The sequence below is a fragment of the Doryrhamphus excisus genome, linkage group LG4 (assembly GCF_037039965.1).
Source record: "Doryrhamphus excisus strain RoL-2023G ecotype Guam linkage group LG4, RoL_Dexc_Guam_v1.1, whole genome shotgun sequence".
NCBI lineage: Eukaryota > Metazoa > Chordata > Actinopteri > Syngnathiformes > Syngnathidae > Doryrhamphus > Doryrhamphus excisus.
In genome coordinates, this window is record NC_136360.1 from 21,576,443 (window position 1) to 21,603,551 (window position 27,109).

At 42.7% G+C, this 27,109-nt stretch overlaps 1 protein-coding gene across 1 annotated transcript in view; it reads left to right on the top strand.

Moving 5' to 3' along the window:
* The first annotated feature begins 4,045 nt into the window (after nucleotides 1-4,045).
* The window catches only part of shdb (Src homology 2 domain containing transforming protein D, b), a 32,459-nt gene continuing 9,395 nt past the window's right edge, over nucleotides 4,046-27,109 (top strand). The window contains exons 1-4 of the mRNA XM_078790362.1: nucleotides 4,046-4,406; nucleotides 8,228-8,590; nucleotides 9,410-9,560; nucleotides 15,867-16,097. Of these exons, the coding sequence (XP_078646488.1) occupies nucleotides 8,258-8,590; nucleotides 9,410-9,560; nucleotides 15,867-16,097 (715 nt within the window). The 5' untranslated portion in view covers nucleotides 4,046-4,406; nucleotides 8,228-8,257. The remainder of the gene's footprint in view (nucleotides 4,407-8,227; nucleotides 8,591-9,409; nucleotides 9,561-15,866; nucleotides 16,098-27,109) is intronic.

A 27,109-nucleotide genomic window follows, 5' to 3' on the forward strand; every position in this document is an offset into this window, starting at 1 on the left:
TTAACCATTCAACATTTCAAAGTGGAAAGAAGTTACAAAGGCCACCAGGCCAGCAAGCAACGCTTACCTCATTCTTTTTAAACTTTGCCTTCAGACTCTTCATAGTGCCACTATCGTCAACTCAAATGTTTTAAATTGAATAAAGAAATAATGTTTATTGAAAATCTGGAGCTACCAATACAGGTGCCTAATGCTCCACCATCAGGCTTTCTCTCCACGCTCAGGTAGCAGCCACCACCTGTCTTCATGCTTGGTACCATAAGGCCCGCCCACATCACCAACAAACCAATCAGCAAAGCGCCTGAAGCCGGTTTGGCATTTGATTGGTGGCGATTTTGACAGGAACTACAGTGCAACGTACACTAGCTTAAAACTGTTGTTCGAAGAGCCGCCGAGGTTTTTAAACATTGGGACTAAATGAGGAGACTTCACATTCCCATTTCTCCGCTTTTCTCCCCAATTTACTCTGTCAAAATAGTATAGCCAAGTCAATTCCTGGTTTTTGTATTTCAGGTAATGACAACCAATGGCAACACTGAAAGAGCTAAACCCGGAAGTAAACACCGATGGGGAAAAGGTGCGTTTTAGCTCTTTGAAGGTACAGAGAATATAATTCGTTTCACGTTTAAAAAAAAGTGTTTATTGAGACTAAGTCTGTAGTCTTTGTAATGAAAAAATGTAGTGGCGTCGCCTCGGTTGACTTTACACTGAGAGTATACATGCAATACACAATACCTACCAGAGGAGGGCAGTAAATGCAAGTGAGACAAATCCAGACAAATACAAATAAATGTTGGGGGGTAGGAGAGGCAGGGAGGGAGAAAGAAAACAACAAAACATCCCAAACAAATTTATGCCTTCATTATGAAGGAGCTTTATTCATTCTGAAATATTCCGGGGTGCCTTGTTGACTCTGTGTGATGCAATTAAAATGTTGGCGCCTTGCTGCAGACTGTTTACATTGTATGAAAGCCTCATTGTTATACCTGCTGTTCTGATTGCTTCTCACTGTATGAGATCATGAGCTTCCATTCTGCAATTTAGCTTTCTCCATGTGTTCTCTTGCATCATTATTTTCCACCTCTTGCTTGGGAGAGGTTTAACGGGGGTCAAACATACAGAAATGGAGATCTGATGGAAATCTTAGTCTCAGAGCGACATGAACTAGACAACCGATTGTCTTTATTAATGCCATGTTTTTGTTGATAATTCATTTCCACTAGCAGAGATGTGAAGAATACCGGAGGTGCCACCGTAGCCCAGCCTGCCCCCCCCCCCCAGCGGCATCACATTTCTATCCAAATGGTTTGGCTCCCGGCAGGGAAAGCTTCAACACACACGGAGAGCAAGAGGAGGAAGATGGGAGATGTCGTGATGTTGATGGCTATCTTGCATGGTGGAGGTATGTGTGTAGGGGAACGGGGGGGGGGGGGGATTCCAGTAGAATGACCTCACCCTCTTTCCCGCCTGTGGGAGAAAGCGAGCTCATGAGAGTGGTAGAGAAAGGGAACATTTCAGGGGCCTTAATGGCTGTAGCACGCCATCCTGTGTGTCCTGGTGAAGCTGGGAGAGGAGAGAGGAGAGGAGGCCACCCATTCCCAGTTTTGTTAGCGTCAGCGTTGATGATACAGAAAATTATCTACAATGGAGCTTTAGAACATCATAGGCTGACCATGGCTCCAAAAAGGAGAAAAAACTGAGTAGATCTCAGAGTAGCTCCAGCGTTTTTGTTCTTTAGCCATGATTGATGGGAGTGTTTCCAGGAGGCTATTGGGAACATTGGTCCAAGTGGTGAAGATGGTTCACTAAGGGCATCAACTGTCTGGAATCATTTTTAGAAACCTCCCTTGCCATCCATCCCCAAATGTTCTCTATGGGATGTCAATCAGGGGAAGATGCGGCATGGTCCAAAGGAGGGATGTTCTTCTCCCTGGAGAAGTCAAGCCAGCATCGGGAACTGCAGCGTTGTCCTGTTGAAGAACCCACCTGTTACCATAACAACCAGGTCCCTCGATCATGATAGCAACATCCGCATGTCACCACCGTTTGACGACCCCGCACCACGTGAAACTCCGGTGTTCCAATGATGGACCCCCTCCACTGTGTTGGGTAGAAAACATCTCAAGGGCCCAAAGTGCTTCCTAACTATGAACTCCGCTCCTCTGTGATGTCACAAAGGAACAATTTTGCAACGCCCCCTGAAAGCGAGCGTTCAGAGCCATCCCAAACTTCTTTCAGGGTTCACTTCCAAATGTGCAAACCTCTTTTTGTGAACCTTTGGCGTGGTTTAACACCAGAATACAACATTCTAACTACATTTATAGGTCAGAAAGGTGATCAGGTCTGTATCATATTTGCATGCATGCATCAGTTAGTTGGAGATGACTTAATTACATATTGATAAGGTATGAATGTAAGTGTGAATGTTTGCCTTGCAATCTGTGCCTTGCCAAAGAGTAGATGATTCGGACAGATCTTTCAAGGCACACAGAATATTATATATAAATATGGAACCTACCAAAAGAAAGATTTGACTCCCATCTTTAACCAGGAAAAAAAGTTTGTTTCTACCTTTTCCCGTTCTTTAGTAATCATTATTAGAACATGGGTACGTTTCAGGAAAATATCAGTTCCCGACCAAGAAAAGCAGCTTTTTGTGAAAAGCATAACTTTCACTCTGACACAAATAAATATCAAATATCGAAATCTCTAACTCTCCAAATAACTATTTGTTTACAAATTAACAGCATGAACTATTTACAATTTTCACATTTAAAATTGCCCTATAATGTGGAACCTTCAGTACCCGATACTCTGCTCCGCTCAGCTCTGTATGAATACGTTGGGATAGGGTGTGTATGATCATAAAAACGTATGATACATTTTTGCTAAACAGTTTTTCTGTTTTTTATGTCGTCTTTGTCTTATTTTTTCAGATTATATCTACTATTTATATTTACTATATTGGGTAATAGAAGTGTATAAGTGACTATAGGGGTGTTATTTCATGTCTCGAGGGCTCTAATGATGTCAAAAATTGTATTTAGAATGGGTAAACACATTTTCTATATCTTATTTGGGGTAATAGGAGTATAAAGGTAACTATAGGGGTGTTATTTCATGTCTCGAGGGCTCTAATGATGTCAAAAATTGTATTTAGAATGGGTAAACACATTTTCTATATCTTATTTGGGGTAATAGGAGTATAAAGGTAACTATAGGGGTGTTATTTCATGTCTAAAGAGCTCTAATCATGTCAAAATGGTATATAGAAGGTAGTAAACATTTTAAGACATTTTGTATGTCTTATTTTCTATGGTTATATCTACTATGTCGGCTAATCAAAGTGGAAAGGTAATTGTAGGGGTGTTATTTCCCATCTAGAGGACTCTTATGTTAAAAAGCATATTGAGAAGGGGGTTAACAGGCTTTCTATGTCTTATATGTCTTATTTTGTCTACTATATTGGGTAATAGGAGTGGTTAGCATGTAGGTCACACCTAGCTTGGGCATCTCTGTGTGGGGTTTGCATGTTCTCCATGCATACTCCGGTTTCCTCCCACATTCCAAAAACATGCTAGGTTAATTAGCCACTCCAAATTGTCCATAGGTATGAATGTGAGTGTGAATGGTTGTTTGTCTATATGTGCCCTGTGATTGGCTGGCCACCAGTCCCATTGCTATGACTTTTGTTTTCTATAATGATTATCCATCCTAAACTGACTGGTGAGTTACAGCTGGCTGCACCCTGGACCAGGGCTTAGCACCAAAACCTTATGAAAACCTCTGAAAGGTCCCCGTCCCCTCCTAAACGCACTCTTGCAGCCCCCCGTTGAAATGGCTGTAGATTTTTAAAAACATGCAGAAATGAGAAAAAAATGCTTTAATTTTACGAGAATAAAGTCAAAATATTAGTATTAATTTCTAAGGAGAAAATAAATCAATTTCGTCTCATTTGATGGTGCTGATGCTCCAAACAGCCACACAGCCAAATATTATTATGATTATATTCAATACCTCCTACACTCCCTTCTCTGAGTGATATTTGATAATTGAGTGAATGAACGCTCCAGTGCTTTGTGGAAGATAATAGGACATTCCTCCTGGAGTGAAGCCCCTCCCCTTCCAACGCGGTGTGACTTTCTCTCCTTCCGCCAGCTGCTCCACGCACTCCTACTCCTCACTCGGACCTTTACCTTCACCTCCTCCTTCTCCTCTCTGAGGATCCCCGCTGGATTTCTCCCACACCCTCGTTGCCGCTTGAAAAGAAGAACCCCCCGGCAGGATAAAAGGCTCGGAAGCTGGTGGAAGACATTTATTTGTTCAGGGGCCGACATGAGGGGAGGCGGAATAAAGCCTGCAAAGTGTGCGAGAGGCTGAGGAGGCTGGCGCCGCCGACGCTGCTGGTGAGTCGATGTGCGCTTCCTTGCTTATTTGCATCTTTTTCACGGCTTTTATCCTCAACGAGCTGAAACCTGTTGGCTTTGGACAAGTTTAGTACAGATGGCACGTCATGCAGCCGGGATTGCTATGATTTGTTGTCTGGATTCGCCATGCTCATTTTGTCAAAGTGCAGCCTTGGGGCAAAGTTCACATAGCAAAACAAAAGGAAGGCTGCTGCTTTACCTCAAGTGTCCGTTTCATTTCATTTGCCGATATCGTCCAACCATGTCCGATACCAATATCAGCCGATACCGATATGTGTAACACATATAGCAGGGGTCTCAAACTCGATTTACTTGGGGGGCCACTGGAGCTCGGGTCTGGGTGAGACTGGGCCGCATCAGGTTTTACAAAAAAAAAACAAAAATCAACGCATTTATTAAAAACAAAAAAAAAATTAAAAACTTCCAATTTTCTACAAGAAAAGCTCTGATAAAACATTCCACTGTTCTCAAATATCTTACTTTTTATTTTTATACACAAAATAAGATGAAAAATAAATAAACAAATCAAGAATAAAGAAAATCAATCAATCAGTAATAAATAAATAAATATAATAATAATAATAAAAACTTGCGAAACCACATATAGTTGGTGGGTAGACAAATGATTTTTTTCATATTAAAATGAACAAAGCATTATTAGAGCCCTGTAGACATGACAAAACACGACTATAGTCACATTTATACTCTTTTTATTTACAACATATTGCGCAACTGCAGGGTCTTGAGACACATGCTAACTCGCAAACTAGAGAGCTAGCGACCTAAACGGTAGCCTTCAAGTTATTTCCTTTCAACTTAAATAGCCAAAAACTTACCACTTCCACACACATAGGGAGGATAACTATTAACAGTTATTTAACCTTTAACATGAACATTAATCAAATGTAATAATTTTTTCTGGGTACATGATACCATACAACATCCATATCAAACTTGTGCGGGCCGCACTAACATTAAACTTTCATATCAAGGCGGGGGCCTCAAAGTAGTGTCCTGCGGGCCACATTTGGCCCGCGGGCCGCGTGTTTGAGACCCCTGACGTATAGTATGTGTTGTATACAGCATTGTTTATACACTGGTTTTCATGATTGGGGAAAAAAAAACCATACAGATATCTCGAGTAAAAACACAATCAACACACAATACTCCACCAAAAAACAAACAAAAACAATCACAACAACAATAATAATAATAATAATAATAATAATTAATAATAATAATAATTAACAACTCCAACCACAATGATAAAAAGCATTATACCAACAGCAACAAGCAACAATAAGTACAGTCTTGCAGTCTTTATCATTGCTACTACCAGCTGCAAAGGTAACCACGGCCATCACTACCACTACTGGACTCGTACACATACCAGTCACCACGGTCTCAATGCTAGTGCGACCCGCGCAAGTTTGATATGGATGCTGTATGGTATCATGTACCCAGAAAAAATTATTACGTTTGATTCATGTTCATGTTAAAGGTTAAATAACTGTTAATAGTTATCCTCCCTATCCGTGTGGAAGTGGTAAGTTTTTGGCTATTTAAGTTGAAAGGAAATAACTTGAAGGCTACCGTTTAGGTCGCTAGCTCTCTAGTTTGCGAGTTAGCATGTGTCTCAAGACCCTGCAGTTGCGCAATATGTTGTAAATAAAAAGAGTATAAATGTGACTATAGTTGTGTTTTGTCATGTCTACAGGGCTCTAATAATGCTTTGGTAATTTTAATCTGAAAAAAATCATTTGTCTATCCACCAACTATATGTGGTTTCTTAACTTTTTATTATTATTATTATATTTATTTATTACTGTGATTGATTTTCTTTATTCTTTGATTTGTTGATTTATTTTTCATCTTATTTTGTGTAGAAAAATCTTTTATCAGAGCTTTAGTTATATTTAAGTTTATTCATTTTTCTGTTTTTAATAAATATGTTTTTTTTTTTTTGGAAAACCTGATGCGGCCCAGTCTCGCCCAGACCCTAGCTCCAGTGGCCCCCAAGTAAATTGAGTTTGAGACCCCTGGTCTACAGTATATCATATTTCTAAATAATCACACGAACTACACAGAGTCTTAGGGTGTATTTTGAAATGACCCCCTTCTACCAAGTACTACCCCTCACGCATGCCTGTGCCGTGTTTCTAGTCCAAGGACAAACAGTCACTTGGAGGACAATTGCTCCTAAGTTGGGCTTTGTCACCAGACGAGACGATACACGAGATTTCCACATGATGAATGAACAAAATGGATAACGATATATTGCAATATTGCAACACTTTTCCACATTTTGTGTGTATGCTTGCGTCCCCGCCTCCACCCACCCAGAAAAAAGGGCTTACTCCGTTCATGCCGTTGTTCCACGGAACAAACGTGCCAAGGTGCTGCCTGGCTGGAGGCGGGAAGAGGAAAACTGACATGTCAATATATTGATTGTCCACTTCATTTTCATTGATTGTGTGATCCATTCATTCCTTTATGACACTAAACACATCACACATTATTCCTCACAGTCAACAATCCAACAATGAAAAATTAATTTCATGGGATTTTGGAATTGACATAGGATGCACGACTCCAGCAACCTGTTTCTTTCTTCACGAAAACTGGATAGCACCAACGTACCCAGGACGTGGAAACAAACTGCTGAATGGATGGCAGGGAAACAACTGAGCGTACTCCTAGAGGCAGCCAATCAGCAGCAGGGGTGCCCAGTTGTCCCGCCTCCAGCCGGAGGTGGCTTTGGTTAATTGATTGTTCTGAAATGAATAATAATAATAACAATGCCTTGTACTTCTAATCCCGGTTCCAGGGTTTTATAACCTAGGGGGTTTCAAAGTGTTCGTCTAATGCAGGGGTGCCCAAACTTTTTCCAGTGAGGGCCACATGACTTTTCCCTCCTCTGAAGCGGGGCCAGGGGCAGGGTAGTTTGTTTGTTTGTTTATGTTCTATGACTGCGGCAAAGTGTGTTTGTAGTAACATTGCTCACAATAGGTTACCATTTCCAGTTCTATAACAGAAAAATGTACGTGCTTTATTGTTCAAGGGGCCGGGAAAAATGTGGCAGTGGGCCGTGTCCGGCCCCTGGGCCTTAGTTTGGGGACCACTGGTCTAATGAGTAAGTAGGAAGAAACCGCCACAAAATAATCTCCCAAAAAATCTGTTTTTAGGAAATGTGTGAGGCCCCAACTGAGTGTCATAACCCAGGTTTTAGTGTCCGTCCTGTGAGTGGGCACGGCAGAAAACGCCACTAAATATGCTCCAGAAAATCATATTTTCAGGAAATAGATGAATCCCCAACTGAGTGTCATAAACCAGGGGGTTTTAGTGTCTAGCCAGTGAACTGGTCAGCAGAAACCACCAACAATATTCTCCAGAAAATCAGTGTCCGTCCAGTGTCCAATCAAAGTGTCCGTCCAATGAGGGGTTAGGCAGAAACTGCCACAAAATACGCTCCAGAAAATCACATTTTCAGGAAATAGATGAAGCCACAACTGAGTGTCATAATCCAGGGGGTTTTAGTGTCTAGCCAGGGAACTGGTCAGCAGAAACCACCAACGATATTCTCCAGATAATCAGTTTTTCAAGAAAGGTAAGGCCCCAACTGAGTGTCATGTTTCAAAGTGTCCGTCCAATGAGGGGGTAGGCAGAAACTGCCACAAAATACGCTCCAGAAAATCACATTTTCAGGAAATAGGTGAGGCCCCAGTTGATATTCTCTGAGGGGAGCGCTCACCGTGCCACACTCCTGAAATAACCTACCTGTCCTTGTCTTGCCCTTCCAGTCTCTTCTACCGCACGGAAGCAGAGGCGCGATGGCAAAGTGGCTCAAAGACTACCTGAGTTTTGGCAGCAGGAAGGTGCCCCCGCAACCTCCCACGCCGGACTACACAGAAAGCGAGATCCTGAAAGCCTACCGCCTCCAGAGGGAACTTGACTTTGAGGATCCGTATGAGGACGCAGAAAACCGATCCAGGGCCGAATCCGGGACGTCGGAACCTGCTACCCCGGTGTACGGCTCGCCCATGAAGTCCTCCAGCCCAGACGTGAAATCTCCCAAACACAGACTCATCAAAGTGGACTCACAGGACCTGGGGCGAACTAAGATCCTGCTGAGCGCCATCTCTTTAGATGATCAGCAAGAACCTGTAAGAACCTCAGCATGTCTCTCTCAGCGGGAGGTGACAAATGGAGAGCGGATGGAGGGAAAGGGTGGAAGCACTTTCCCAACACTCTCTTGTCTCATTTACCGTCACCGTGACAGCTTTATTGATCCCGCTACGCCAGCCAATGTGTGGCGCAAATACGTTTGCATACATTTTGGAACATCTACCGTGGAAGGATGAGATAAGGATGGATGGGCAGGACCAGTCTGTCAAATTAGAGGCGGTGACGATCCCTTGGGTTTAAACCTCCTGTCAATAAAAAAATAGTCGGGGCGCCACAAGATTTTGCGAGATTAAAATGTGACAAGATTCTGACTTTAGGTGCAGTGGTTGCGTCATAGCTGAGACAAAGATACATAGTCCAGGCACATAGTCCAGCATTGTGCCAAAGCCTGTGTGTGGATGTGGATGTGGATGACCATATGGTTAGCTTTGTAGCCATTACTGAGCCAGTGAAGCCACCGTTTCCCTCCTGAATTACGACTCCAAATGAATACATTAGTTCCATTTGGGCATCCAAATACAGAGGACGCTCTTATGTCTTTTTATGTCGATTATGTCTAAGACAGGAAGACATTTTTATTATCGCTAAATATAACATCTGCAACAGCAATGTTTTGTTGTTGTTTGCAAACAAGTGTGACAATATTAGCGCAGCAAGCATCCGAGTGGGGATGTGCTGCTTTGTCTGCACTCTGCCAGCATTCATCAGCAACAATGCCTTTTTCTTCAGCTTCTCGTCTTCACTACTGATACCCGGTGGTCTTCTATGCTGAAATGTCTTCTGTCCTTTTTTATTAGACGGTGCCGTCCGCTCCCCTGGCAGGGGACACCGATTATTCAGACCCTTTTGATGCCCGGTTGGACCATCGACCAGAGCCGGATGTGAGACCGGTTCCCTCTGAGAACAATGGCTACATGGAACCTTATGAGGCCCAAAGAGTCATAACGGGTTAGTGAAACAATGAAGTACTTATTATGCTTTTCATGTTACACAATGGGAAGGGTTTCGAGTTTTATCCTGTAATTTCATCCTATTATTTGTCAAAAAAATAACAAACGCACATTAATCGGTCGGTGACAATGATTGACATGGCATGCCGCTATAGGACGGTCTTGGAACTTTTGGTGTTAGCATGCTAATTGCTAACATGTTAACGTTTTTGCTAATTTACCCGTTTCTAAATGCAAATACACACATGGCATGGTGTAGGAACACTATAGGACAGTCTTGGAACTTTTGGTGTTAGCATGCTAATTGCTAACATGTTAACGTTTTTGCTAATTTACCCGTTTCTAAATGCAAATACACACACGGCATGGTGTAGGAACACTATAGGACAGCCTTGGAACTTTTGGTGTTAGCATGCTAGCATTTTTGGTAATTGACTCATTTCTAAATGCAAATACACACATGGCATGGTGTAGGAACACTATAGGACAGTCTTGGAACTTTTGGTGTTAGCATGCTAATTGCTAACATGTTAACGTTTTTGCTAATTTACCCGTTTCTAAATGCAAATACACACATGGCATGGTGTAGGAACACTATAGGACAGTCTTGGAACTTTTGGTGTTAGCATGCTAATTGCTAACATGTTAACGTTTTTGCTAATTTACCCGTTTCTAAATGCAAATACACACATGGCATGGTGTAGGAACACTATAGGACAGTCTTGGAACTTTTGGTGTTAGCATGCTAATTGCTAACATGTTAACGTTTTTGCTAATTTACCCATTTCTAAATGCAAATACACACACGGCATGGTGTAGGAACACTATAGGACGGCCTTGGAACTTTTGGTGTTAGCATGCTAGCATTTTTGGTAATTGACTCATTTCTAAATGCAAATACACACATGGCATGGTGTAGGAACACTATAGGACAGTCTTGGAACTTTTGGTGTTAGCATGCTAATTGCTAACATGTTAACATTTTTGCTAATTTACCCGTTTCTAAATGCAAATACACACATGGCATGGTGTAGGAACACTATAGGACAGTCTTGGAACTTTTGGTGTTAGCATGCTAATTGCTAACATGTTAACGTTTTTGCTAATTTACCCGTTTCTAAATGCAAATACACACATGGCATGGTGTAGGAACACTATAGGACAGTCTTGGAACTTTTGGTGTTAGCATGCTAATTGCTAACATGTTAACGTTTTTGCTAATTTAGCCGTTTCTAAATGCAAATACACACATGGCATGGTGTAGGAACACTATAGGACAGTCTTGGAACTTTTGGTGTTAGCATGCTAATTGCTAACATGTTAACGTTTTTGCTAATTTACCCGTTTCTAAATGCAAATACACACATGGCATGGTGTAGGAACACTATAGGACAGCCTTGGAACTTTTGGTGTTAGCATGCTAGCATTTTTGGTAATTGACTAATTTCTAAATGCAAATACACACATGGCATTATGTAGGAACACTGTAGGACAGCCTTGAACATTTGGTGCTAGCATGCTAATTGTTTGCATGTACAACATTTTAGCTAATTTACTAATTTCTAAATGCAATGCAATGATGTACAAACATAATAGGACAGCCTTTGAACTTTTGTTGGAAGCATGCCATTTGTTAGCATGCTAGCATTTTTTACCTAATTTACTAATTTCTAAATACACAAATAGTACACACAGCATGGCGTAGGGACACTATAGGACAGCCTTGGAACTTTTGGTGCTAGCATGCTAATTGTTTGCATGTTCACATTTTAGCTAATTTACTAATTTCTAAACGCAATGCAATGATGTATGAACATGATAGGACAGCCTTTGAACTTTTGGTGTAAGCATGCCATTTGTTAGCATGCTAGCATTTTTTACCTAATTTACTAATTTCTAAATACACAAATACACACGGCATGGCGTAGGGACACTATAGGACAGCCTTGGAACTTTTGGTGTTAGCATGCTAGCATTTTAGGTAATTAACTTATTTCTAAATGCAAATACACACATGGCATTATGTAGGAACACTATAGGACAGCCTTGGAACATTTGGTGCTAGCATGCTAACATTTTACCTAACTTACTAATTTCTAAATACACAAATACACCCGGCATGGCGTAGGGACACTATAGGACAGCCTTGGAACGTATGGTGTTAGCATGCTAATTCTTAGCATTTGAGCCTTGTATCTAATTTAGTCATTTCTAATAGCATGTTAGCTTTGTATCTAATTTATTTGAGTCATTTCTAAATGCATATACACACATGGCATGGTGTAGTGACACTGCAGAACTGCCTTGAAACATTTTGTGCTAGCGTGCTAATCGTGAGTATATTTGCATTTTAGCTAATTTACTCATTTCTAAATGCAAATACAAACATGGCATGGTGTAGGGACAATGTAGGATAGCCTTCGAACTTTTGGTGTTAGCATGCTATTTGTTAGCCTGCTTGCATTTGACCTAATTTACTAATTTTTAAATGCAAATACACACGGCATGGTGTAGGAACACTATAGGAAAGCCTTAAAACTTGGTGTTAGCATGCTAATTGTTAGTATGTTAGCCTTCTATGTAATTTAGTCATTTCGAAATGCGCATACACACATGGCATGGTCTAGTGACAGTATAGAACTGCCTTGGAACGTTTGCTGCTAGCGTGCTGATTGTTAGCATGTTTGCATTTTAGCTCATTTACTCATTTCTAAATGCAAATACAAACATGGCATGGTGTAGGGACAATATTGGATAGCCTTCGAACTTTTGGTGTTAGCACGCTATTTGTTAGCATGCTTGCATTTGACCTAATTTACTAATTTTTAAATGCAAATACACACGGCATGGTGTAGGAACACTATAGGAAAGCCTTAAAACTTGGTGTTAGCATGCTAATTGTTAGTATGTTAGCCTTCTATGTAATTTAGTCATTTCGAAATGCGCATACACACATGGCATGGTCTAGTGACAGTATAGAACTGCCTTGGAACGTTTGCTGCTAGCGTGCTGATTGTTAGCATGTTTGCATTTTAGCTCATTTACTCATTTCTAAATGCAAATACAAACATGGCATGGTGTAGGGACAATGTAGGATAGCCTTCGAACTTTTGGTGTTAGCATGCTATTTGTTAGCCTGCTTGCATTTGACCTAATTTACTAATTTTTAAATGCAAATACACACGGCATGGTGTAGGAACACTATAGGAAAGCCTTAAAACTTGGTGTTAGCATGCTAATTGTTAGTATGTTAGCCTTCTATGTAATTTAGTCATTTCGAAATGCGCATACACACATGGCATGGTCTAGTGACAGTATACGTTTGGGAACGTTTGGTGCTAGCGTGCTGATTGTTAGCATGTTTGCATTTTAGCTCATTTACTCATTTCTAAATGCAAATACAAACATAGCATGGTATAGGAACACTATAGAACTGCCTTGGAACTTTTTATGTTTGCATGCTAATTTTTAGCCTTTTAGCTTATTTACTAATTTCTAAATGCAAATACAAAAATGTCCTGTTGCAGGGACACTATAGAACTGCCTTGGCACTTTCAGCACGTTGTGGTAGTTTGCTAGGTGGTAGCATGCTAACTGTTAGCATGGTAGAATTTTAACAAATTTTTAGTCTAAATGTAAATCCAGACATAACATGATGTAGGGACACTTCGGGGCTGCCTTGTCGTTATTTGGAAGGATGTACTGTACACAAAAACTCAACATTTCAGGAATGCAAGTAGTACGTAGACCGAGGAGTACCTCTAATTTCTTTTTGTCTGAGTTGTTGCCCCTGGGGTCTTCCTCCGCCAAGCCTCCCTCCCGCATCATCTCACTCGCATCTCCCGTTTTCCATTTGTTCCTCCTCCTGTAACATCTCTGTCTGCCTCTTCCTGCCTCAGCCATTTAGCGTAAAAGTCCTCTCCAACGCTACCATCATCCCTCCTCCTCCTTCCCTGATATCTGCCTTCATCTCGAGGGCTCTCCTCAGCCCCGAGGGGAGTCTGGCTGTCTGTGTAATCGCTCTTTTAGCAAATGATTGTCCTGCCCCTTCTGTGATGCCGCTAACGCTGCCTCATTGGCGGTCCAATGAGATGTTAATGTCGAGATTTAACAAATGCACGCTCCATTCCTGTGCCCTGTAATTGCAGATGGGTTGCAATCGCAGATCTCAAAGCGTTTTTTTTTTTCTTGTAGCAGCTGGATGGAGACACTGGGGAGTTTAGACAAGCATTGTCTCATTCCTTTTATGGCCTTAGAAGTGGGCTTTATCGGTCTTTTTCACAGCTTTTGTACAGGAAGAACCCATGAGACCAGATACACTTAGATGTACATATAAAGCATCACGACTCATTTGTGAATTAATTTATACTATAACTGCTGTGTTTGTTCACAGTTTTAGTATTTCTAAGGTGCTTACATTTGGTCCATTTATAATGTCTCAAAGGCTAGCTCGTTTTTCTAACAAAGACAACAGTGTACTCCCATGTCATACCATGAGTAGTAATTGAGGAGTCTACTTCATTGACATTTTGAAATTATAGTTCGTCTTAATTAGAAATACACGGTATCTCATTACCGAGTTAGTGCACACCTGGAGGTAAGACGGATTGGATTGATTTAGTCCTAATGAAATATGACGTGGAGAACCAGAGTATAGGGGGGAGGAGCCACCTGCTGTGGCCCAGCAAGGTGCACTGTATTGGGACACACGCTTCAAGCAGCCGGTGTGCCGCTACGGAGGTCTCTTTTAAAACATGTTTCATGTGGCTGATAAGGTTTTATTGTGTACTCGGAGTACCCGGAGAAAAGCCGCGTACACACGGAGAACATGCAAACTCCACACAGAGATGGCCGATGGGAATCCAACCCAGGTCTTTTTATCTCCCGTCTGTGTGGCCTACATGCTTGGAGCTATTTTTATGAAATGTATCGGTATGATGTCATAATTTCTTTGTATTGGCCTGGCTGTGTTATGCACTCCTAATATTAATTGATTTTACCGAGACACAATTTTTACCTTGCCATAAAATGTCCACACTGATTCTAAAGTCCATATTTTTTCTCGTGTCTCAATACTTTTGCACATGTGTCTGCCTTGGAGCGTTCGATGAGGCTTTCAAAGCATCACAATTTTCTCTTCACTTTAGTTTCTGAGAGTGAAAATCTGCCCTCCAGTCCCTGGTATCATCCTGCAAGCATCTTTATGCCCCCCCCATCCTCTCACCTTCCTTGGAAGATCACTGTTTTCTCTCCCTCCCCACTGCGTGCTTGTGTTCCCCTCCATCATGTTTCCCATGGATATCTCATTTTATTCCCTACAAGCGTGTTTTTATGGCTCCGCCTTCATCTTCGCCATCTCCCGGCAGGCCCGCCGACACCTCGGGTCCCCCAGCGAGCGCAGGTAGAGCGGCATCCTGCGCTGCCGTGCTTCTGTCACCATGACTTAACATCAAACGCTGACAGATAGCGTGCGTACAACACTCACCCCCCCCTCCCACCACCCCCACCCCATCCCACCATCGTCTCCTCCTCCTGCTCTCACCCGCCTGTTATTGCCTTGCTCCTCGGTGCTCCCTCCATTTTCCTTTCCCTTCACAGCCTCATGGCCTTTCCCCAGGGCCTCCCTTTGGTCGCCATGGTGACTGCCGGGCAGCCCGATGGTGGTGTCTTATGGTGTGAAGGTTAAAGTTGCCCACTGCCTTTTCGGCATTTCGCCATTGACGACTTCTATTTCATCCTGCTGTCGCGTGAAAGCGCTTTTCTTTGCAAAGCTGCAGGCTGTGGACACAAAAGATGCCGACTCCTTCATTTTCCCTTTGGTGCCACCTGTTTAAACGGGCGCATTTTTGAGGTCATCAGATAAGCGTTGAGGCGGCTGGTGATGAGGTGCAGGAATCTGATTAACTTCCCTTGCTTGCGTCAATAATCCTTTTGTCCCACGGCCATCTTTGACTCCAAGAAATATTCCTCAGCGGGTCCCTGCTGAGAAAGTGATGAACATTTTCATGGGGATGGTGTTGAGAGCGGTGTTAGATTGCTGCAGGGGGGGGTAGTCGTGGGGATGAGTGGAAGGTTGGGGGGGGCGCCTTTTTATGCTGCTTGGCATTGGAGCCCAAAGCCTTGTTAAGCCCCCGATATGAGATTCTGAACCCTCCGCAAGCTGCTCAAATATCATTTGTCCTGCTTCTTTAATTCTAGTCCGCACTCAACAGGCGTTCTCGGTGCCAAAGTATTGCATTTTTTTTTTTTTTTACATGAGCATGTAATTTTATGATCTGAGGGTGCTTTGCGTCTGCTTTGACAGAGCTGCAGCGTGGCCCAGGGGCAGGCGTGGGAGGACGGGCACGGGGCGGGCTGCAGCTGTACGACACCCCTTACGAAGATGCACGAGGCCAGCGGCTGGGCTTTACGTTCGGGGAAACCCAGGAGGAGGGCAAGGAGAGCAGCAGGCTGCCGCAAGACGACGAAAGACCGGCAGACGAGTATGACCAACCCTGGGAATGGAAGAAGGACCACATCTCCAAAGCGTTTGCAGGTAGGATTGGTTCATTAAACCTGAGCCTTCTGACCCTCACACGGTGGAAAACACGGAAAAACACAATTTATGTGTACTTGCTATTCCATTTCATTGCACACAGAAAGGGGGAGGTGGGTCCAAGTAATTCACCTCCAAGTGATTCCTGCCTAAATGGGTTGCAAATCCACACAGAACCCCGCGGTCACGGGATATCGCCACACCTGCATACGCTTTCACTTCGCCAGAAAAACGTGTTTAGTCCTTTTGCCTTGCACTAATCAACAGGCTTCAAGGCAATCACACCCTGAGAGTTTCCTGCCTAAATGGGTTGCAAGGCAAATCAATACAGGCCAGCAAATTGCGACATTGCCAAAGGTGTGTGTGCTTTCACACAATGATTGTGTGTATGTCTGGTCATTACACCTTGAAGTAACCAGAAGGGGGCTCCAAGTGATTAGCGAGGTTCCTGCCTAAATGGGCTGCAGGGTATATCGACACGGAACCCAGCAAAATGGAATGTTCCTACACTGTGTGTGCTTTCGCAGAATGACAAACACAGTTTTTATGTGTGCAGAATATCTCAGCAAAGTGCAATACGTGTGTACGCTTTCACATACCGTCGCTACACCTTGATGTAATGGATGCATAAGGCATTTCACTCAAGTGATTCAGACCCAACTAGTTTCCTGCCTAAACGGGTTGCAGAGCAAATTGACTTCGGGTAGCATGATATTGTGCACACATGTATGTGTTATTGTTATGCCCTGAAGTAACCAGCATGGGGATCCAAGTTATTCAAGCCCAGCAAGTTTCCTGCTTAAATGGGTTGCAGAGCAAATAGTCACAGAATACCCCAGCAATTGTGATATTCGTACAAATGTGTGCATTTTCACGCAAAGAGAAACGGTTTGCGTGTACCTTGAAGTCATGCATGCATAATGATTTTCACTGTCATTTTGGGTCCAGCAGCTACTTTCTTGCCTAAATGGGTTGCAAAGCAAATTGACACAGTACCCAGGAAAGTGGTACTTTGCCAAAAGCTGTTTTTTTCATGCAATGACAAACACAGTCGTATGCTGTATGTGAGGTTGTTATGCCGTGGTATAACCAGCAGGGGGCTGAAAGTGAATTAGTCCTCGCTAGTTCCTTGCCTAAATGGGTTGCAGAGCAACTTGATATGGAGCCCAGCAAAGCGGGATATTGCCAAAGCTGTGTTTGCTTTCAGTTTGTATGTGCAATTGTTACGCCTTGAAGTAACCAGCAGGGAGCGCCAAGTAATTCAGGACTAGCTAGTTTCCTGCTTAAATGGGTTGCAAAGCAAATGGACAAAGAACCCAGCAAACGGGGACACAGAGAAACAGCATTTGTATGTGTAGTCACTAGGCCAAGAAGCAATGGAGGCATATTGCATTTCACTTTAACCAATCGGTGGTCCCAGTGATTTGGGCCCAGCAGCTACTTTCTTGCCTGAATGGGTTGGAAAGCAAATAAATACCGCACCCAGGGGGATATTTCCACATTTGTGTGCGCTTTCACACCATAAATAAATAAACATAGTTAGTATGTGTAGTTGTTACACCTTGACGTAACCAGCAGGGGGTCTGACTGGTTTCCTGCCTAGATGGGTTGCAGGCAAACTGACACAGAACCCATGGAAGCCAGATATTGCCACAACGGGATGTGTTTCCTCACAGTGAAGCAACCGATGGGAATATCATGTGTGATGGTTTTGCTACGGCAACAATGCATGTAAATGACAGCCTTTCCAGGCGGCGTGAAAAGGGGTTATCGTCTTGATTTACCCATCAAGGGCAATGGCCATCATTAGTTGTGAAGCTCATCATCCATCATGCTGAGAGAACACAACAAATCAATATCTAATCAAGCATACAGTGCCAGATATTCCCGTGGAAAGCTTTTTCCCAGGACTATTCCAAAGAATTAGGGATGGTGTGTGTGTGGGTGGGAGGCTCACCTCACTTTTGTGTTGAAAGTGAAATTCTTATCTCATTGTCCTGGTGTCATCTTGCCGAGATTCCACCATGAGAGTTCCCGCCAAGGGAGCGGCGGGACAATCATGACAGTTTTGACAATTTTCACAGATGAAAGAGTGGATAGCTAGCTCTCCATTCGGCTACAAAGACTCAATAAGAGTTCTTGTGATTGGCTGGCCACCGGTCCAGGGTGTACCCCCGGATAGATGTAACCATAAGTAACCATACTTAGAAAACCTGTTAATGTTTTCAACCTTATTTCATAACTCTAAAATTCAAAATCCAAAATGGAAATTCACCTAATTAAACGGCATTAAGGAGGGAGTACTGTCGTGCCCTAAAAATGTTCCTTTAACTTGTCTTCCAGTTACTTCCGTGGTGAGATTTACATTTTCCTTTGCTTTGTGTGTGTTACTACTGATAAATACAGCGGTGTCTTGGTTAGCGTCATTAATTTGTTCCAGAAGGTCGGACTCAAACCAAAACAAACTCTAACTAAGGTGCTGGCAGCACTCATGCAGCTCCAGACCGTGACACTACCAGCACCAAACTTGATTGTTACTACTGATAAATACAGCGGTGTCTTGGTTAGCGTCATTAATTTGTTCCAGAAGGTCGGACTCAAACCAAAACAAACTTTAACCAAGGTACGTTTTCCCATAGAAAATGACGTAAATCCAATTAATTTGCTCCAGACGCGTCAAAATTTGAACACAACACAAACAAACTCTAACCAAGGTGCTGGCAGCACTCATACAGCTCCGGACCGTGACACTACCAGCACCAAACTTGATTGTTACTACTGATAAATACAGCGGTGTCTTGTTTAGCGTCATTAATTTGTTCCAGAGGTCGGACTCAAACCAAAACAAACTCTAACTAAGGTGCTGGCAGCACTCATGCAGCTCCAGACCGTGACACTACCAGCACCAAACTTGATTGTTACTACTGATAAATACAGCGGTGTCTTGGTTAGCGTCATTAATTTGTTCCAGAAGGTCGGACTCAAACCAAAACAAACTTTAACCAAGGTACGTTTTCCCATAGAAAATGACGTAAATCCAATTAATTTGCTCCAGACACGTCAAAATTTGAACACAACGCAAACAAACTCTAACCAAGGTGCTGGCAGCACTCATACAGCTCCGGACCGTGACACTACCAGCACCAAACTTGATTGTTACTACTGATAAATACAGCGGTGTCTTGGTTAGCGTAAAACCTGTTAATGTTTTCAACCTTATTTCATAACTCTAAAATTCAAATCCAAAATGGAAATTCACCTAATTAAACGGCATTAAGGAGGGAGTACTGTCGTGCCCTAAAAATGTTCCTTTAACTTGTCTTCCAGTTACTTCCGTGGTGAGATTTACATTTTCCTTTGCTTTGTTATTTTGACGCTTTGCCTTTCTGTGCCTACTTTGTTAATGAAAGACTTTCTTAAACCAAGCTTTCCTTGAACCGGGAACGCTACAAACACCAGAGCTGATGGCGACAGGACATTCAGTGTGCGCTATGATGTTGCCATTGCCTGTGGGAGTTTGACGGTTAACATTTAGCTGACCTTAGTGGTTTTTGACGTATTACGCACAGCTTGAACCAGCGGGGAATGAAATTGTGGTCGTCTAAGACTTTGCATTTGCAGGTGTAGAGGAGTAGATCAGTGTTCGCCACGAGAGGCCAAGCCGGCTTAATTGAGCCGCATCTACAAGTCAGCAAGGTCAAGGTGATGGGATAATAAATCAATCCTGCCTCGTCGGCACTCTCCTCCCCCCATTCCACCTCTCGTTCACACCCCCGCTCTCAGTTAATTACATGTCTACATGTGCATGACCAATCCAGTGCTAATAGGAGTCACGGTTAGAGCACACGCTGCTATTTGTACATTCTTCATGCTTAGATCACATTAGGAAGAGAGAACAAGAAATCTAACATGTTGTTAAAAGCAGATGTACAACAGCAATAGAATATATGAAATAAGTGTTAATGATTATTGTTTATGATTTGACAGGCTGTTCCATCTGTGTGTGTGTGTCATCTTCACACAGCATGCGGTCATGCGGCCCGCGAAGGAGAATGCTGGCGCTGCTGCAGCGGTTTGACCTCCTGTCATTGCCATTTAGCGTCTTTTAGTGCCGAGCTGGCGTGTTGCCTTCCGCGGCGACAGACCAAAGCACGCAAGTCTAAACAAAACGGCTGTTTTTTTTTTTTCTAAAATTCTAAATTCAAAATGGAAATTCTCCTAATTAAACGGCATTAAGGAGGGAGTACTGTCGTGCCCTAAAAATGTTCCTTTAACTTGTCTTCCAGTTACTTCCGTGGTGAGATTTACATTTTCCTTTGCTTTGTGTGTGTTACTACTGATAAATACAGCGGTGTCTTGGTTAGCGTCATTAATTTGTTCCAGAAGGTCGGACTCAAACCAAAACAAACTCTAACCAAGGTGCTGGCAGCACTCATGCAGCTCCAGACCGTGACACTACCAGCACCAAACTTGATTGTTACTACTGATAAATACAGCGGTGTCTTGGTTAGCGTCATTAATTTGTTCCAGAAGGTCGGACTCAAACCAAAACAAACTCTAACCAAGGTGCTGGCAGCACTCATGCAGCTCCAGACCGTGACACTACCAGCACCAAACTTGATTGTTACTACTGATAAATACAGCGGTGTCTTGGTTAGCGTCATTAATTTGTTCCAGAAGGTCGGACTCAAACCAAAACAAACTCTAACCAAGGTGCTGGCAGCACTCATGCAGCTCCAGACCGTGACACTACCAGCACCAAACTTGATTGTTACTACTGATAAATACAGCGGTGTCTTGGTTAGCGTCATTAATTTGTTCCAGAAGGTCGGACTCAAACCAAAACAAACTCTAACCAAGGTGCTGGCAGCACTCATGCAGCTCCAGACCGTGACACTACCAGCACCAAACTTGATTGTTACTACTGATAAATACAGCGGTGTCTTGGTTAGCGTCATTAATTTGTTCCAGAAGGTCGGACTCACACCAAAACAAACTCTAACCAAGGTGCTGGCAGCACTCATGCAGCTCCAGACCGTGACACTACCAGCACCAAACTTGATTGTTACTACTGATAAATACAGCGGTGTCTTGGTTAGCGTCATTAATTTGTTCCAGAAGGTCGGACTCAAACCAAAACAAACTCTAACTAAGGTGCTGGCAGCACTCATGCAGCTCCAGACCGTGACACTACCAGCACCAAACTTGATTGTTACTACTGATAAGTACAGCGGTGTCTTGGTTAGCGTCATTAATTTGTTCCAGAAGGTTGGACTCAAACCAAAACAAACTCTAACCAAGGTACGTTTTCCCATAGAAAATGACATAAATCCAATTAATTTGCTCCAGACACCCCAAAATTTGAACACAACGCAAACAAACTCTAACCAAGGTGCTGGCAGCACTCATGCAGCTCCAGACCGTGACACTACCAGCACCAAACTTGATTGTTACTACTGATAAATACAGCGGTGTCTTGGTTAGCGTCATTAATTTGTTCCGGAAGGTCGGACTCAAACCAAAACAAACTTTAACCAAGGTACGTTTTCCCATAGAAAATGACGTAAATCCAATTAATTTGCTCCAGACACGTCAAAATTTGAACACAACGCAAACAAACTCTAACCAAGGTTTGTTTTTGTCTGTTTTTTTCCGCCCTTAATCCGCGGAATCCCCGACCTAACAATTACACAACGGCAGAATTACATCTGATGATAATAGGTGATCCATTATTCTTTCCAATATAAAACACTATTTAATTCATTGAAATTTCATGATTAAGTTAGTCGTTGCTCCACACAATAGTATGCATTATTTATTTTATACAAACGTGGCACTTCCTCCTCAGCCGCCTGAAACGGTAGCATCACTGTGACGCCCGCCGCTTGTTGTGTACCGGCGTTTGAAAAGAACCAAAGATTTGCCAGACAGCTCCATAGCCGCACACCGGCTGCTCGGAGCGTGTGCCCCAATACAGTGCACCTTGCTGGGCCAGATCAGGTGGCACCTCCCCCTCTATCCTCTGGTTCTCCTGGTAGTAGTCATTCATCATATTTCATGAGGTTCATCCTCACCAATTCTCATTTCTTCCTGTCCTTCTTACCTCCAAGGGTGTATTAACTACACAGACATCATCATTTTTACATCTTTCCATTTGCTGCACATTCTTTATTATTGCCCCAGGTGACATTTAAACGCAGGAAGTGAGCAAATGATCAGTAATTGCTGGGATAGGGGGGGTTGGATTCAATCAGCACCTTTTCTTCCTCTGCCTTTTTGGTTATGTTGAATTGTGTAAACGGTGAGTGTGAATGGTTGTTTGTCTATCGCCCGAAGACAGCTGGGATAGGCTCCAGCAACCCTGTGACCCTCGTTAGGATAAGTGGTAGAAAAAGAATGAATGAATTAATTGTGTAAACGTGATGTTCCCTGGAGGGGAAGAAAGGAGAAGTGTGAAAGAGAAGGTCTGCCACACCTCCAAGGTTGGGTCAAAAGGGGAGGGGCTTTAAGGAGACGAACAGGCATGGGCTCCTAACACACGAGTGCTGCCGCTGATGCTCAGATGTCATGCTGCAGGGGTGCAAAGGTGTTGGTGTGGGTGGGGATGCTTGCTCTTGCGGTGGGGGTCACAGTGCTCTTCCCTCGCCTCATCAACGCCTTCACACCGGCCGTACACAAGTCTCACACGTGGAGGGTTTGCAGCTGTGATTATCAGCAGGGTTTAATTGGCGGCGGAGAGGAAGCTGCTGCTTCTGCTCAACGGTGCAAATGATGTCTTGGTGTTGGAGGCGGCGTAGCGTGGGTGGGTGGGCGGGAGGGACGGACGCACGTGTGATATTGGCTTTGGCAGCATATCTGTGCTTGTACTTCATTGTTGTCACTGCTTAGAGAGAGTAGTATTTCACGGAAATGACTGCACTTCCCAAGGCTCACTTCATGTTTCGCCGCAATGAACCGCAGCTCCCCAATGATGGCTGCACTCCAGCAGCACCAGACCAATACACTACCGCCAGTATGACATCTGATCCTGGTTTTGACAGCATACCAGTATACAGTATACTATGTCATTACCACTACTACTACTTCATAAACAATAGTTTTAATAGCGTCTAGCAAAAAGTCAGTACACCGCTTACGTTTCAGGAACCGTTGTATTCTATTATCTCAAGGGACAGTGTGGGCCATGTGGCTCGGTTTTCCACATGTCAGAATTCACATTTCCCCTCAAATGAACCACAGTTCTCCAGTGCTGGCAGCACTCATGCAGCTCCCAGCACTACCACTACCAGCACCAAACTTGATTGTTACTACTGATAAATACAGCGGTGTCTTGGTTAGCGTCATTAATTAGTTCCAGAAGGTCGGACTCAAACCAAAACAAACTCTAACCAAGATGCTGGCAGCACTCGTGCAGATCCAGACCGTGACACTACAGCACCAAACTTGATTCTTAGTACTGATAAATACAGCGGTGTCTTGGTTAGCGTCATTAATTTGTTCCAGAAGGTCGGACTCAAACCAAAACAAACTCTAACCAAGATGCTGGCAGCACTCATGCAGCTCCAGACCATGACACTACCAGCACCAAACTTGATTGTTACTACTGATAAATACAGCGGTGTCTTGGTTAGCATCATTAATTTGTTCCCGAAGGTCGGACTCAAACCAAAACAAACTCTAACCAAGGTGCTGTCAGCACTCATGCAGCTCCAGACCGTGACACAACCAGCACCAAACTTGATTGTTACTACTGATAAATACAGCGGTGTCTTGGTTAGCATCATTAATTTGTTCCAGAAGGTCGTACTCAAACCAAAACAAACTCTAACCAAGGTACGTTTTCCCATAGAAAATGACGTAAATCCAATTAATTTGCTCCAGACACCCCAAAATTTGAACACAACGCAAACAAACTCTAACCAAGGTGCTGACAGCAGTCATACAGCTCCAGACCGTGACACTACCAGCACCAAACTTGATTGTTACTACGGATAAATACAGCGGTGTCTTGGTTAGCGTCATTGATTTGTTCCAGAAGGTCGGACTCAAACCAAAACAAACGCTAACCAAGGTACGTTTTCCCATAGAAAATGACGTAAATCCAATTAATTTGCTCCAGACACCCCAAAATTTGAACACAACGCAAACAAACTTTAACCAAGGTGCTGGCAGCAGTCATACAGCTCCAGACCGTGACACTACCAGCACCAAACTTGATTGTTACTACTGATAAGTACAGCGGTGTCTTGGTTAGCGTCATTAATTTGTTCCAGAAGGTTGGACTCAAACCAAAACAAACTTTAACCAAGGTACGTTTTCCCATAGAAAATGATGTAAATCCAATTAATTTGATCCAGACACCCCAAAATTTGAACACAATGCAAACAAACTCTAACCAAGGTGCTGGCAGCATTCGTGCAGCTCCAGACCATGACACTGCCAGCACCAAACTTGATTGTTACTACTGATAAGTACAGCGGTGTCTTGGTTAGCGTCATTAATTTGTTCCAGAAGGTTGGACTCAAACCAAAAAAAACTTTAACCAAGGTACGTTTTCCCATAGAAAATGACGTAAATCCAATTAATTTGCTCCAGACACCCCAAAATTTGAACACAATGCAAAAAAAATCTAACCAAGGTGCTGGCAGCATTCGTGCAGCTCCAGACCGTGACACTACCAGCACCAAACTTGATTGTTACTACTGATAAGTACAGCGGTGTCTTGGTTAGCGTCATTAATTTGTTCCAGAAGGTTGGACTCAAACCAAAACAAACTCTAACCAAGGTACGTTTTCCCATAGAAAATGACGTAAATCCAATTAATTTGCTCCAGACACCCCAAAATTTGAACACAATGCAAACAAACTCTAACCAAGGTGCTGGCAGCATTCGTGCAGCTCCAGACCATGACACTGCCAGCACCAAACTTGATTGTTACTACTGATAAGTACAGCGGTGTCTTGGTTAGCGTCATTAATTTGTTCCAGAAGGTTGGACTCAAACCAAAAAAAACTTTAACCAAGGTACGTTTTCCCATAGAAAATGACGTAAATCCAATTAATTTGCTCCAGACACCCCAAAATTTGAACACAATGCAAACAAACTCTAACCAAGGTGCTGGCAGCACTCATACAGCTCCAGACCGTGACACTACCAGCACCAAACTTGAGTGTTACTACTGATAAATACAGCGGTGTCTTGGTTAGCGTCATTGATTTGTTCCAGAAGTTCGGACTCAAACCAAAACAAACTTTAACCATTTACGTTTTCCCATAGAAAATGACGTAAATCCAATTAATTTGCTCCAGACACCCCAAAATTTGAACACAATGCAAACAAACTCTAACCAAGGTGCTGGCAGCATTCATGCAGCTCCAGACCGTGACACTACCAGCACCAAACTTGATTGTTACTACTGATAAGTACAGCAGTGTCTTGGTTAGCGTCATTAATTTGTTCCAGAAGGTTGGACTCAAACCAAAACAAACGCTAACCAAGGTACGTTTTCCCATAGAAAATGATGTAAATCCAATTAATTTGATCCAGACATCCCAAAATTTGAACACAACGCACATTTTATAGGCAATAATTATAGCTTTAATATTTACAAATGACAAATGGACAACTGAACATTTAACATCACTTTAATTTGCTATAATATGTAGATACATACTAGTACATACATGCATGCTAACCAGGCGGGCCAACGCAAACCAAGGCAGCATTTTACCACTAATTTTGGATGTTAATAAAAAACTTTGCTGGAAAACTGCCTTAAGGCTCAGTCTCCCACGGGGGGTCATGCTCTGTTTCTGTATGCGCTACATCTATCAGTGAACCACAGCTCCCCACTGACACATTGCAGCACTCATGACTGATTGCTTGACTGATGCCTGCACCTTGGTTTTGACAGCATACGTGTGCTTACTTGTAATTACTTGAATGCTGAGAAATGCTGTTGCCATGATCACAATGCTAGATCATTATCTTCCTCAGCCCAATCAGCCCAATATTTTAGTGTCTGTACCGAGAAAGTACCGTCCCACCTCATCCGAGCAAGTATGTGCCAATATACCGTAATCCGCCAACGCATTTTGACCCGCTTTGCATTGACGTGGACGTCTTCCACCTTGGCCATCTGTGACAGTCTGTCGTTGCCTGGGGGCTGGGGGGGGGCTTTTCCAGACAGTCTTTAAAAAGCTGTCAGCGGTCTCCAGCTCAATCTGCGGTACTCATTCATTCCTGGAAGTCAACAGATGAGACGCTCAGCAAACCAAAAAATAATACGTGTAAATGTTAATCGCAATTTGTCCATAGATAACGCACAATTCATTGCATTTAATCACAGATGGAAATAAGTTTTTATCTATAATAAGTATGGGGAATTTCTTTATGGTAAACAATTTGATGTGCAACTACAACAACAATTCAATTTTATGTAAAAGGATATCAATTTAGGAACTTTGTGGCATTATTTCAAACAATACAGTCAGCAAGCATATTTTTGTATGACTATTTTTCTTTATTATTAGCATATTAGCTCTTAAACTCGCCCACAAACGTTCAGCAAATACAAAATGTGAGCGAGTGAGACCTCTCACACTAACATGTTTTTGTTTATTTGTGTCAGCTCCAAATAAGATTAGTTTATTTATGATACTGGTTTTAAATACTAAATGTTTTTTTAAGTAAAAAGCCTATTTAGGAACATTCAGAAAGGATTATTATTAAAGATTTGCCTCAATGCACCTTTCCTTCATGAAATGTACAAATGAAAATACCTAAAACATAGAGCAATAGTCATAAAACATTTCATCCAAATTGCAAACCTAATGTCATTTCATTTCTTTTTTAAAAATTCATCATTATATTACAATAAATATTATTTAATATAATACTCTATTCTACTTTATTTCCACAGTTTTTGAATGAATAATGCGATTTGTCCTACTTTTTCGACAGTCATTGAATGCACCGTTTTCACCTTTACCAGGCAGTATCAGGCACATTTC